This window comes from Montipora capricornis, chromosome 13 (genome assembly GCF_036669925.1).
Source record: "Montipora capricornis isolate CH-2021 chromosome 13, ASM3666992v2, whole genome shotgun sequence".
Classification (NCBI taxonomy): Eukaryota; Metazoa; Cnidaria; class Anthozoa; order Scleractinia; family Acroporidae; genus Montipora; species Montipora capricornis.
In genome coordinates, this window is record NC_090895.1 from 40,409,601 (window position 1) to 40,422,100 (window position 12,500).

Below are 12,500 nucleotides of genomic sequence, written 5' to 3' on the forward strand. Positions count from 1 at the left end.
TGAGAGAACTGAAAATTCATCGTCATGTGCTAACGTCCTCCACAGAACCTTGAATTTGGTCATTTCACGTCGTCATTTAGGAGATGACGGCAAAGAAATGTACCAAAATGTAAAACGCACGTGCAGAGCGTGCAGAGCCATTGTTTTTGGTCACTAAACCTATTGTTTTGTAGCGTCGTCGTTGCTGTCGGCGTCGTCGTTTCTTAAGCTCCCTATTGTTACAACGTGTAGCCGGAGCTTTAAGTCCTTATTTAGCGATTATGAAGTTCATAGATGGTTTTCACGTGACGTCATCGACACTATGTTGGTGGACAAAAACAAAAGATCTCTCATTGGCTTCTTTTGTTCGTCCACCAGCATTTGTACATTACACTATTGTCATCTGAGCGTCAAGAGATTGGTTAAAAACCACCTATGGGACGTTGTCAACCAACCTCTAGGAACACCAATAGCAATAGACGTACGACTTCCGATGGACAAACAAAAGAAGCTAACGAGAGATCTTCTGTTTTCGTCAACCAACATGGCGGCGATGACGTCACGTGAAAACCTATTCGTTTGGTGCCTGCTTGCTACAACAGTAGTTTTACCAGAATCTAGTTCTACTATGTTTCAAAACTGTCAACAACTTTCTAGATTTCAAGATGCATCTACGGGGTCTACGTCTATTCTAATGAAGATGGTATTGTCTCGTATGTAATGTCTTGTTCTAAGTGTATCTAAAGACACAAACTTCGGGCAACCAAACCCAAGGCTCTTTACTTTGTTGGGTCTCTTGAAGTAATCACTATCGCGATCGCATGAGAGTCTCCAAATTTTATTCTGCCGCACACCAAAGTCGTCATCTTGATCAATAAGAACAAAGTCAACTCGTTGCTGAAATGGCCACGGGAGAATGGCATCATATTCGCCTTTCATTATAACCACGTATAGTGAAAGATGAGTTCCTTTTCCCTGCCCGAGACCATTCAAGAAAGCTTCTGCCCGCAACTTGTAACCATACTGTCCAGTGTAAAATGGTGGGCTACAGAGTTTTTCTTTTTCCTTCTTGGTGGCAGACTGTTGAAACAGTTGCAAATAGCTAGAGATTTTCCACAAAAATTTGCCATTTGTGCAAACATATTCTTGCCTCTGTTCAAGTTCTCTTATTCTCAGATGGGCCAGATCCAAGTGAATCTGCATATTCTCTTGGACGTGTTTGTCCATCTCGTTTCTCCTTCCCTGGTTAAAACCATTTAGCAAAATTAAAACAAGAAGATACGATGAATAGGAGAAAAACAACTATTAGCCCAAGTTTGAATAATCGTTTTTACAAATCAGGGTTGTTCAAAAGGTGGATAACGCTATCCACCGGATAAATCGCTATCCAGCGGATAGAGCTCGGTTTTCAAATGATTGTCGTTAAACCAAAACCAAAGTAATTACTTTGGCCAATCAAAAAGAACGGAGACAATCCAGTAAACCAATCAAACATCGAAGTAATTACACGTAACCGACACAAGGCGCGGGAAAATGTGCACGCGCGAGCCAAAACTGGTTTTTGTTTTCACTTCTGATTGGTTGAAAAAGTGGCGCGAGAACTTTGAACCAATCACTGAGTGAAGTAATGCAAAACCAAAGTAATTCTCTAATTACTTTCGACACTCAATTGAAAACCGCTCTAAACACTAGCAAAACCAATTGAGTTATCCAGTGGATGGTGATTTATCCAGTAGATAGCGCTATCCACCCTTCGAACAACTGGGGCCGCAGCAGGGGTCCATTTCTCGAAAGTCCAGAAACTTTTCGGGCCTTTTTTGGGTGTCAGAATTCCCTCTGTATCTCAAGAATGGGTAGAATTTAAGACGTCAAACTTCACAGTTATTCTGCTTCTTGTTGTCTTGCAAACAACTTTAAAAGATCGGCGTTCCAAAACTAGCAGATGGCAGTTTTCACAAATGGCTTTGCAGGCTCGAAAAGTTCTCGGGTCTTTTGACATCTTTTGAGAAACGACCCCCTGGTCATTTTCAGGCCCCAGTTGTTCAAATGCCGGATAACTTTACCCGGTGGATAGAGCGAGTTTCAATCGAGTGTCCTACAACCAAAACCAAAGTAATTACTTTGGCCAATTAAAAAGGACGGGGACAATCCAGTAAACCAATCAAAACTCGAAGAAATTATTCGTAGCCGACACAAAGCGCGGGAAAATGTGCACGCGCGAGCCACGATTGGTTTTGGTTTCACTTCTGATTGGTTGAAAAAGTGGCGCGAGAACTTTGAACCAATCACTGAGTGAAGTAATCCAGTACTCCACGTTAAACGTGGGCCAAGATTTCTTACACACCGCTTTAACTAAATGTTCTTAATGTGTGCATATTCACAATACGAGGGCAAATGCTGAAATCTTTGCAGAGGTTGAAACTGAAGGACAGTTACTTATTCACCGGATAAAGTTCTCCACGTAAATTGGCTAGATTGACAACACTTGGTGAAACCAATTTCTCACCTTAAATTTACACCCCATATCAGTGTACTGACATGGTACAATTGCTAAAGGGCAATCCCCATCAACATCCACATGTGCTGACATCTACAAAATAAAAAGCCAAAGAAACTGACGCAAACCGGATCATGGGTCTATAGCACTAGTTGACAGATAAATCAGAGAGCGTTATCAAAATCAATAATTATTGAATAGTCTCCTGGATAATCATGGTTTTGAACAACAGTTTCAAACTACTTGAGCCAGGAACAGCAAGAGCACAGCGAGGGCTACAGGCAACGTAATGGTTGGTGAATCCAAAAGGACAAAACCGTAGAATTTGGTGATTACCTGATCTCTTGGAATATCTGTTCTTCCGCAATTGTTGATGCACTTAATGGGAACTCGTCTACAGTTCTCAAGATGGTTCTGGAAAAATTAATAACTTTTTGGATCTTTGTTTATTATTTATTTTTTACTTTATTATATTTTTATTAAACATTACTATAATTAATATAATTAGTTACTATCTACAATACAAAACATAAGGGCGGCAGGACGAAACAAGAGGCACGACATCGTAATATTTAGGATGAAATTAAAAAAATACATGGCAAAACCAAAACAGCAAAAATAAAAATATATACTGCATGCTTCTCTGCATTTGGTGCAAATTTACAATTATTTGCCATTCAGCTAAATATGCTTGCAATTTGCAAATGTTTTGAAATCTAAAAACGGCCACTGAAGAAGTCCTTTTTTTTTTCTTTTAAAACATATTTTACCAATGGGCTGTGAGAAACATGCTTGTTAAAACTTTCAAATCAAAGTCCCTTTGCTAGACTGAAGATAAACAGTAATGTTGCTAGTTTAGAAGCTTCACCATAGAAAAGAGAGAATTAGGTGAGTATTATCAACAAGGATATAGAAACAACCAATCACTTTTCTTTGTTGCAATTAAGGATTGAAATGCACCAGTCACTACATTCAATCTTATTGATGTCATGGCCTATGTGAGAGATAACCAATGCAGTTTCTACTGCCCAATCACTTAAACAAATCAAATGTGGCTCAGCATTGCCTGTAATCTTATCGACAACGATATTTATCATCGCAGTGGTCAAAATGTTGTGGACTCACGAGGTGCAGCTGAGTGAGTCCACAACAAATTTTGACCAATGTGATGACGAGTATAGTTGTCGATAAGAGTACAGGCCCAACGCTGAACCACTTTCCATTTGTTTTTTATCACAATAGTCAATGCCAAAAAAGTGTTTATTTGAGAGCGTGACCTAAATCATGACACAAAGAAAGAGCAAGCATTGTCTATAACTTTCTCACAATATGATTAATTTATTTCCCAAAATGGGTGTTCCTGATTGGCTATTACATTGCATGACAAATTGACATGAGCAACGTTGTGTAGACTCTTATCAACAACAGCAAATTACCCAATCAGATTGCAGGATTACAAGCAATCATTGTGGTAAAAAATATTATTGTCTAAAATTAAAGTACCTGGCTTGAACTGAAATAAAAATAATAATAATAATAATAATAATAATAATAATAATAATAATAATAATAATAATTATAATAATAATCATACTTTATACATGCAAGACTTGACTTGCCAAAACAATCATTGTCTGTCGAGGTATGTTGTTCCTGAGTGCTACTACAATGATCATTAGGAGTCTGAACAGCATGGTAGTTTAACACTTACAGGTAGATTAAGAAGATCTCCCGTCCAATCACACTCGTTACCACTGTTGTAACACTTCACCGTTAAAGAGAGAACTGTTCTTTTACACGCTCTGTCCGGGTACACCTACAAAGAAAATGTTTTGCACTCAACCCTAGCTAGTGCAGGAGACAGATTCCAAGCTCAAACTGAATGGCTATTAAAAAATGTTGGCCACTATAATTGCTGAATTTGGAAAGTTTAACGTCTTGTTGTTTCAAGTGCTTCAATGATCAAGAAATTACTTCTCTCTTTTCTTCATATACTTCAAACAATATGTTACTAAACTAGAAAAATAAAATTGAATTTGAGCTCTTCATCTCAAGCAGGTGACTGTTTCTCTAGTTTAAAGTACTTCTTATTCAATGGCCCATCATTACTATTTCAAATCTCCAGAGAGATGGGTCAAAGAAAAAATTACTAATATTAAACACACTCGCCTGTGGATACTTAATGTGTGTACACCACTTATTTAGCAGAAGAGATTCAGATTTCAGACTACTTTATAAACGCGTCTTGTATAGTTACTATACGATACTATACTATACTATACTATACTATACTATCCTATCCTATCCTATCCTATACTGTACTTGCTCGGGATCAAACTAGGGAATTTGAATGTTGGCCCTTGGATGTCTTTGTACATGGATCTTCCTGTGCTTGCTCACAAACACACATCATTGCCACAATCTTGGCCCAATATTCCCCAGTATGGCCCTTTGCTCGGTTAGTAAGAGGTCATTAATATTAATAAACCATTATGTTAATCATCTGGAAACATCACTGACTACTGTGGGAAGTGAAGAATTACCACCGGTACTTAAAATTTGGTATGAAATATTCAACAATAATTATTCCATGAGTGCGCGTTGGATATGAGATGATAGATAGCCAACGAGGTGCGTAGCGCCGAATTGGCTATAATCATCTCATATCCAACAAGCTTGAGTGGAATAATTGTTTTATTAAAAATGCCCCAAAAATATAGAAAACTAGACTACAATAAAAATCAAAAGGCCCAAAAAATCACGCATATGCTTGCCGTGTTTGTAGATCATGGTATAATGGCTCAGAACCCATGATCGCTTAGCCAATCAAAACTCTTGAATTGTATTATCCAATGATACAGTTTTTAATAAATCTAAGTATATCATTATTAACATATTTTTCCATAATTTGCCATCCCTACAAACCTAAGTAAGACAGTGAATGGTCTCATTGCAGAGACTAACTGTTTTAATTTCATGAGCCACACATGTTCTTTTGCTATGCAACAATTAACCTTTATTTCAAAATTCAGCTTCCAGAAAGCCCGACGAAGGCTTGATCTGATCACAGGAGAAAATAATACTGAAGTTGGGTCAACTATTCAAGAGTCCATTAAAAAGCCAAATTACTGTATCATCGTTTTTTCCAAAAACTGAATCAACGAATGAAATGATATATGAAATGAATCATATATTGAAATGTGGATATGAAATCAAGTGAATCTATGATCCTCGCAATTTTGGGTGATGAAGCCTTAAAAAAAAAAGGGTTTGAGGCCATGGCCTCGCAATGAGGGTGTGACACTCTTACCAACTGAGCTATGAAGCCACTCATGTTGGGAGCTGATCATTTGTGGGTTCCAGTGTTCCTTTGATGAATGAATCAACAAAATGATATATGAAATGAATCAAATAAAATTATTGAACTGCGGATATGAAATCAAGTGAAGCTACATGTATGATCCTCACAGTTATGAATGCAATTACAGCAATTGCGTAGAGAAAGCCTCAAAGCCTCAGGTTCAAACCCCGTTGAAGTCCTGAATTTTACGGGCTTCTCTATGCAATTGCTGAAATTGTGTTCATAACGACGAGGATCATAGCTTCACAAACATCAGTTTTCAACCATTACAACCCTTGGCCTTCAGCCCTTGGGATATGGAATGTATATGGATAAAAATCTCTGCCTTAGTATTTATCTCTTACTTAGGTCTCAATGGAGATAATCTCAAAGAAAAACATCTTTCAAAAGTGTACACTATTGAAACTCAAGAGAGGCACTTTACTACCCTGGGACAGTATTTTGGTTTCAAGATAACTGTTATTGTTAAGTTGTCAAGAGCCACTTTTATTTCAGACAGTGAGGGTCACTTGCCATAAAAATTCAGTCAAACCAGGTCAACATTCCGCAGACTACTTGAAACTTTAATAAATGGATTAGAATGGCTGGTCTTGTTCTGCAACATGACCACTGTGAGAAATTTTGAGACAAGCTTGTTAATTGTTTAAAACTAACACACCAAAAACAGACAATCAAGACTTACATTGTTGATGAAGGTCAAACAAAGTTGCAGAATAATGTGTTGAAGTTTTTATGCCCTGAATCATGTGAAATTATTGAGGTAATTTGTTAAAAATGATCAGAATGCCCATACAGGAAACAGTTTGGGCTGGCTACAACCCATAAGACCTCAAAATAATAATTAAAATGATTCCATTTCACAAACTATGTACTCAATTATTTTTTTGAAGTGGCAAATTACAGACTTTTCATTTTCATGGCCAGCAGAAATAATTCCACTTGCTTCTATATGTTCTGTTCAAAACAAATTACAGACCTATTGCGTTAGCCGAATTGGTCTATGAGACCAATTCGGCTAACGCAATGTTGTACCCAATTCAAATCTCTCGGGGTTAAGGATCTTTGTGTGTTGCATTTGCATGATAATGTAGCATTCATATGGAAATATTTGGAACAAAACGTTTTATTCCCAAAGGATCTGAATTGGGTACAACATTGAGTTAGCCGAATTGGTCTACTGACAAAGTTGTAGCTTACAATAAAACTAGGGCTACTTGACCTGCTGACTAGGGACTATAAACAAAATAATATTAATAAATTATTCTTTTTTTTTTTAATGAAAAGCCTACAAAGAAGCTGGAAACCTGACTTCCTAAAGAGCCAAAAAACAAAACTGATATTCCTTATTATTATCCTAAAATTGTACAATGAAAAGAACACCTGAAAGAGTTCATTGAGAAGCATGGCTTAAATGAGTTGAAGGTAATAATATAATAACGTAATAGGCAAATTGAGATCCATCCTTTACTGTTTACAGCATATATACATATATGAAAGAACATTAATTAAACAGGGCATTCCAGAACTGATCAATAAACACTCATTTAAATTAAAAGAATTTTCAGTTTAAAAAATAATGAAAATGACTATCGTATGAACTCAAATAATAATATCATTATTGTTACAGCAGCTTACCAGTACACAACTTCAGATTACGTTCTGGGGAGTGAAGCTCAAAATTTTAATGAACCTCAATTCTTGATCATTTAATTAAATAATCATAAAAAAACAGTTTTAAGTTGCATATGGCAAAATACTTGTCATAAAACTCTGAGGTATTACAAGAGACAATGAAAGTGCAGTGAAGTATCAATTTACTGATCTCTACTCCAGTGACATAATAATTATTATAATTATAAACACCTTCTGTTGTTCAATTTAGCAAAATTAATAGTAATGAAAGAGTGATAAGAAAAGAGTGCCTCAATATCGTGAGCTATAAAAAGTCACCTGGAATTAAATTGTCTTGATACATCTACACACAAACATTTTTCTTGTCATCTGCAGTTCTCAAAACATGAACAGATTAAAGAAATACTGGTATCAGGTTGACAGGAGCGGTCAATGTGAACAAGAGATATATGAGATTGAAAAACAGAAAGCAGATGTTGAACTGATTAAAAACAGGTTCAGTAATTTCAAAGGTTTATTCTACAGGCTCCTTTAGAATAGACCGCTCCTATATTAGGAAGCTTATCTTCACAAAATGTGTTGTGTATGTATATTTTTTATATAAAGATCTATTTGAAAGGTGTGAAAAGAAACCAATACACTGCAAACCATTGACAAACAAGTTACATGTCCACATAGTCAACCATGCACAAAAAAATTCCCAATTTTTTCAAAAGTAGTTCAAAGACAGAGGAGCTTCACCCAACATAAATAAACTGAAACAAGCTACTGTACATGTATAGCTGTAAGCAAAAATACAGTACAAGCAAAGATGAATCTAGATTACATTGTGATCAAAGCCCTGACTCAAAAGATCGAGATAGCTGCCACTCCATGAAGGGATCACATTTAACAGTATCTACTGTGCACTGATTTACTAGGTTTTTCAACAGGTGTATGGAAAAGATGGCCCAATTCCACAAAATCATATGATGACAATATTATTTAAATTATCAAATTTTGATTTAAAGGACAGACAATCGATCTCCAAGCAAGCAGGCAATACAAGTTAAAATGTATGCTAAAACAGTTCTATGAACCTTGGATCTAGAATATTAGCCTAAACATGGTTAATTTTGGGTTAGATTAGGGCAGGTTTGGCCACTATCTATAGTTATTCATCATGCCTCACTGGTAAATCTACCAGCCATATATGTAAGACTACCCTGGATGCTAGGATCGGTCGCTCTAAGAGAGAAAAAACCTCTGCCAGCCAGGGTAATGTAAGACACAATTAATTTTAAATAAGTTTTACTAAGCTTAGCTTTAGAATTATTATTTTTTATTGCTGGTAAGTCTAAATTAATGTTAGGCATAGGTATCAGGTCAGTATTTGCTTGTGACTTGCTGGCTCACACTGTGCCCCAACTCTTTCATTTATCATTTATGGTAATTGCCTGCACACTACTCCCACAAAGAAAGCATGTTTTGTTTTAATCAAACTGTACCTCATTCTACAATAACTGGACTAGACTATCCTATTCAATGACATACTGTTGGTGAATAGGCCTTATGACGGTTTTCACCGCCATTTTGACGGGTAGGCAAAGTGTAAAGAATTTGTAGTGTTTATATGGGGATCCGATGTCAAATAATTTTTGTTAAACGCTAGTTCTGAAAAATTTCTGAATTGAGAACTGAAGGTACAGGGCAAAAGATTATACAGACCAAATTTTAGGCACTAAACATTTGCAGAAGTTTCCCGGCAGCGTTTTCAATTTTTCCATATATTTGTCTGTAATTTTTTCCCGCGAATTTTCAGTAACAATTACAGACAATGTATGGAAAAATCGAAAATGCTACCACGCAGCTTTTAACGAAGGCTAGTCCCTAAAAATTGGTCTGTATAATCCTTAACCCTGTAACTTCAGTTCTTGATTCATAAGTTTTTTAGAACTAGCATTTAACGAAAATTATTTGACATCGAATCCCCATATAAACACTACATATTCTTTACGCTTTGTCTACCCGTCAAAATGGCGGTCAAAACCATGATAAGGCCTATTGTCTCCAATCAATTACATGAATGTAACCTAGATGCTAGGCTGTTCACACTCAGCAGCAGAGAAAATATAAAGTAGAAACACAGTTACCTTAGCACTCCTATGTGTGGGGTCCGTTAAGTACATTGCACATAATTTTGTGACAAAACACGTCATGCAATACCTGTCACATGACAAAAAAACTCTGGATGCCATCCTGATCACGTAACCAAATTAATGTAACATTGAAAACAGACCAATCATTACTGGCTTAACGTTGACTGCCTACACCTTGATAAACCCTGGTGACAAATGAAGTCAAGATCCATACAAAAACACAAAACACATGCTTAAAATTATCAAATGTACCGCTAGTTTTGTGAATCCATAATGTTCAAGCAATCACAAACAAAATAATAATGACATTTCATTTCAATTTCATTGAAGCTGATGAGCTAAATAGTGATACATTCAATCTTTCTGTACAGTTTTATTAGCTGAGATGAAGGCTGCTGAAAAACGTACTCGATCGGTGCTTCATTTCCATACATTCACCCGAGTTTTAAAGCAATTATTTTCGAGTCAGAGCGCAAAAATTCATCTCTCGATGTTTTCTGAAATAAGATTGCGCCTGGGTGAAAAAGCACCGGTTGATTCTCCATTCCGATGGCCGAAAGGTGTCAAATTTAACTTGTCATTCCAAAGGAGAAAATCCTCACTTATACAACGCACTATTAACATTCCTCGCCATGTTTAAAACATTTTAAGTGCTTCATTGAATTACAAATGTAACTAGTAATTTCGAAAATGATTTGAAGGAGGCACTCATTAATTAAAGAAAGTGTTTCGATTCATGTGGTCTGGAAGCGTAATAATTCCATTGTCGATGAAAACGACTGATCGAAGCACTGATATAAGCTCAAGTTCGAATAAACTAAGACTGTTGGAGTTCTGTTCTCGTTTCGATACTATTTGAGCTTTCACTGCTAAGTTTTTTTTATCCGTTGGTGACAAAAGGAGAATGTAATAGGGGCTTGATTTGACAGTCTTTAGTTTCAGATTTTTTAGCGCAGACTTGCTATGATTTTCAACAACAGCGCAAAAAACCAACCTTTTCTCTTGTCAACGTACGCCGATCAATTGGACAAAAAGCTGGAGGTTTTCTAAAAGAAAGACAGACGAAGTGTTACTGCGACATGCCTTACTTTTTAAACCAGATGTAATGTTGCGTGTTAGTTCACTGACCTCAAAATTGGCTCCAGGCAAGATTCACAAAATCGATGGCCACAGTCCCTCGTTTGAACCGGATCACGAAAGGCGAGCTGGCATATTGGACACAAATAATCTGGGGATATAGGAGTGACAAACTCTGCATCGTAACCTCCCATCTGCGAGCGACTTAAAGGAGCAGTCGATGGCTGTGGGGAGGAATAATTGACGGAAGACAGCAACAGTCCGTCCGCCATATTGTGTTTATGCTCAAAATACAAGGTTAATAAATTATTAATAACCTGACCTGACGGATAATCTGATTGGAGATAAATACTCCAGGAGATAAATGTTAATATTTTCCGGGTGTTTTGCCCGGAAAAGAGGAAGGATGTTGTAAAAACAAGGTAAATATTTGAGAAAACCGTCAAGAAATAATAATTTACACCACTTGAGGCAAGATTTAATTTCCTTGATATATTATGGTGGAATATTTTGCATTTTTTGTCTTTTAAAGCCCACCTTGAACCGACAGGCATTACGAGCCGTGGAACAATTTTCAAATATGAAAACACAGCCAAAGCTGAAATTCATCCAATCAGATCACTACGATAAGCAATGCGAAATTCCATAACAAAAACAAACGGTCGAAAAGCCTGTCAGTTCAAGGTGGGCCTTTAATTAACTTCTTTCCTTACAAAGGACAATTATTTTAAATATAAATATTCATATAAAGTTGCAACTTATGGCCCACCAAAATATTTTTATAAATTAAATCACCAAAAAAATGTTCAAGAAAACAGAATTGGAATATGCAAAAGTGTGTATTTATTTTTGGAAAAGCTTTTTGACACAGGGTGCCAATGTATTCTCAGCTCAGCCAACAACATTGCCAACAAAGGAGAGCATTAAATGTTCTTGTAACAACCACAAATTGGATTTAGGTTTGTAAATTGCTGTGGACCTAAATCTGCCAATAATTATTGGTGGCATGAAATGAAAATGGTAATTTCTGCTAATTTTCAACCAAGCTTGTGATTGGCTTTCTTGCACAAGTCTAACTTCACAATCAATGTAAAACTGGCCCAGTCAGTGTTAGGCCCGTTTTAAACACTGCATTTTACATGTGCCGAATTGAATGCAAATGAGAAAAATCTATTGTTTTCGCTCATTTGCACTAGATTTGGCACATGTAAAATGCGACGTTTAAAACAAGCCTTAACGGGGACATACCGGTAGTTTTTCAGTGAGTGATTAACCCATTGACTCTCAGGGGTTCCCCATTGACGAGTAAAATCGTCTGGCGTTAGACAGAGTAAAATATTCTGGCGTTAGACAGAGTAAAATATTAAGTCAGGCCGGTTTAGACGTTTTTCAGTGACTGATTAAAGGCCATTTTACACTCCTGTTTATGGGCTTATGTAAAGTGAAAGATACTTCAAAGCTCTTTAATTAACATTGCTTGCTGCTCAATTAATAATAATAATAATCATCATCATCATAATAATAATAATAATAATTAATATTATTATTATTATTATTATTATTATTATTATTATTATTATTATTATTATTATTATTATTATTATTATTGTGTGTGTCTTTTGGGCCTCACTCCTGAGCCAGATTCCTATGATCTGAAAAATGTGCCAATTGCCAAAGGCAAAACTAGCAGGTGAAATAACTGAAACAGACACAAATAAAATCAAATAAACACAACATTCATTTTTAATGATAACTTTACAAACAAAGAGCACTTTCAGTATGACAAACGCTTTTATAATAGATTTTCCTAATGAAA

The 12,500-nt window shown here is 36.2% G+C and overlaps 2 protein-coding genes across 3 annotated transcripts in view; both read right to left on the bottom strand.

The window, feature by feature from the left end:
- The window catches only part of LOC138029364 (TNF receptor-associated factor 4-like), a 13,276-nt gene extending 2,295 nt beyond the window's left edge, over positions 1-10,981 (bottom strand). The window contains exons 1-7 of one of the 2 annotated variants that reach the window (XM_068877114.1): positions 10,736-10,801; positions 10,602-10,653; positions 9,602-9,674; positions 4,188-4,292; positions 2,813-2,890; positions 2,486-2,569; positions 1-1,221 (exon numbers count right to left, since the gene is read on the bottom strand). The exon at positions 1-1,221 is cut by the window's left edge and continues 2,295 nt beyond it. In XM_068877114.1, the coding sequence (XP_068733215.1) occupies positions 640-1,221; positions 2,486-2,569; positions 2,813-2,890; positions 4,188-4,292; positions 9,602-9,667 (915 nt within the window). In that variant the 5' untranslated portion in view covers positions 9,668-9,674; positions 10,602-10,653; positions 10,736-10,801 and the 3' untranslated portion in view covers positions 1-639. Of the gene's footprint in view, positions 1,222-2,485; positions 2,570-2,812; positions 2,891-4,187; positions 4,293-9,601; positions 9,675-10,601; positions 10,654-10,735 lie in introns of both variants that reach the window. The other variant, XM_068877113.1, reaches the window with a different exon arrangement.
- Positions 10,982-12,404: 1,423 nt separating this feature from the next.
- Positions 12,405-12,500, bottom strand: part of LOC138028884 (RUN and FYVE domain-containing protein 2-like) — a 16,992-nt gene continuing 16,896 nt past the window's right edge. Inside the window, exon 7 of the mRNA XM_068876510.1 lies at positions 12,405-12,500. This exon is cut by the window's right edge and continues 3,596 nt beyond it. The gene's annotated coding sequence lies outside the window, so the exon portion shown is untranslated.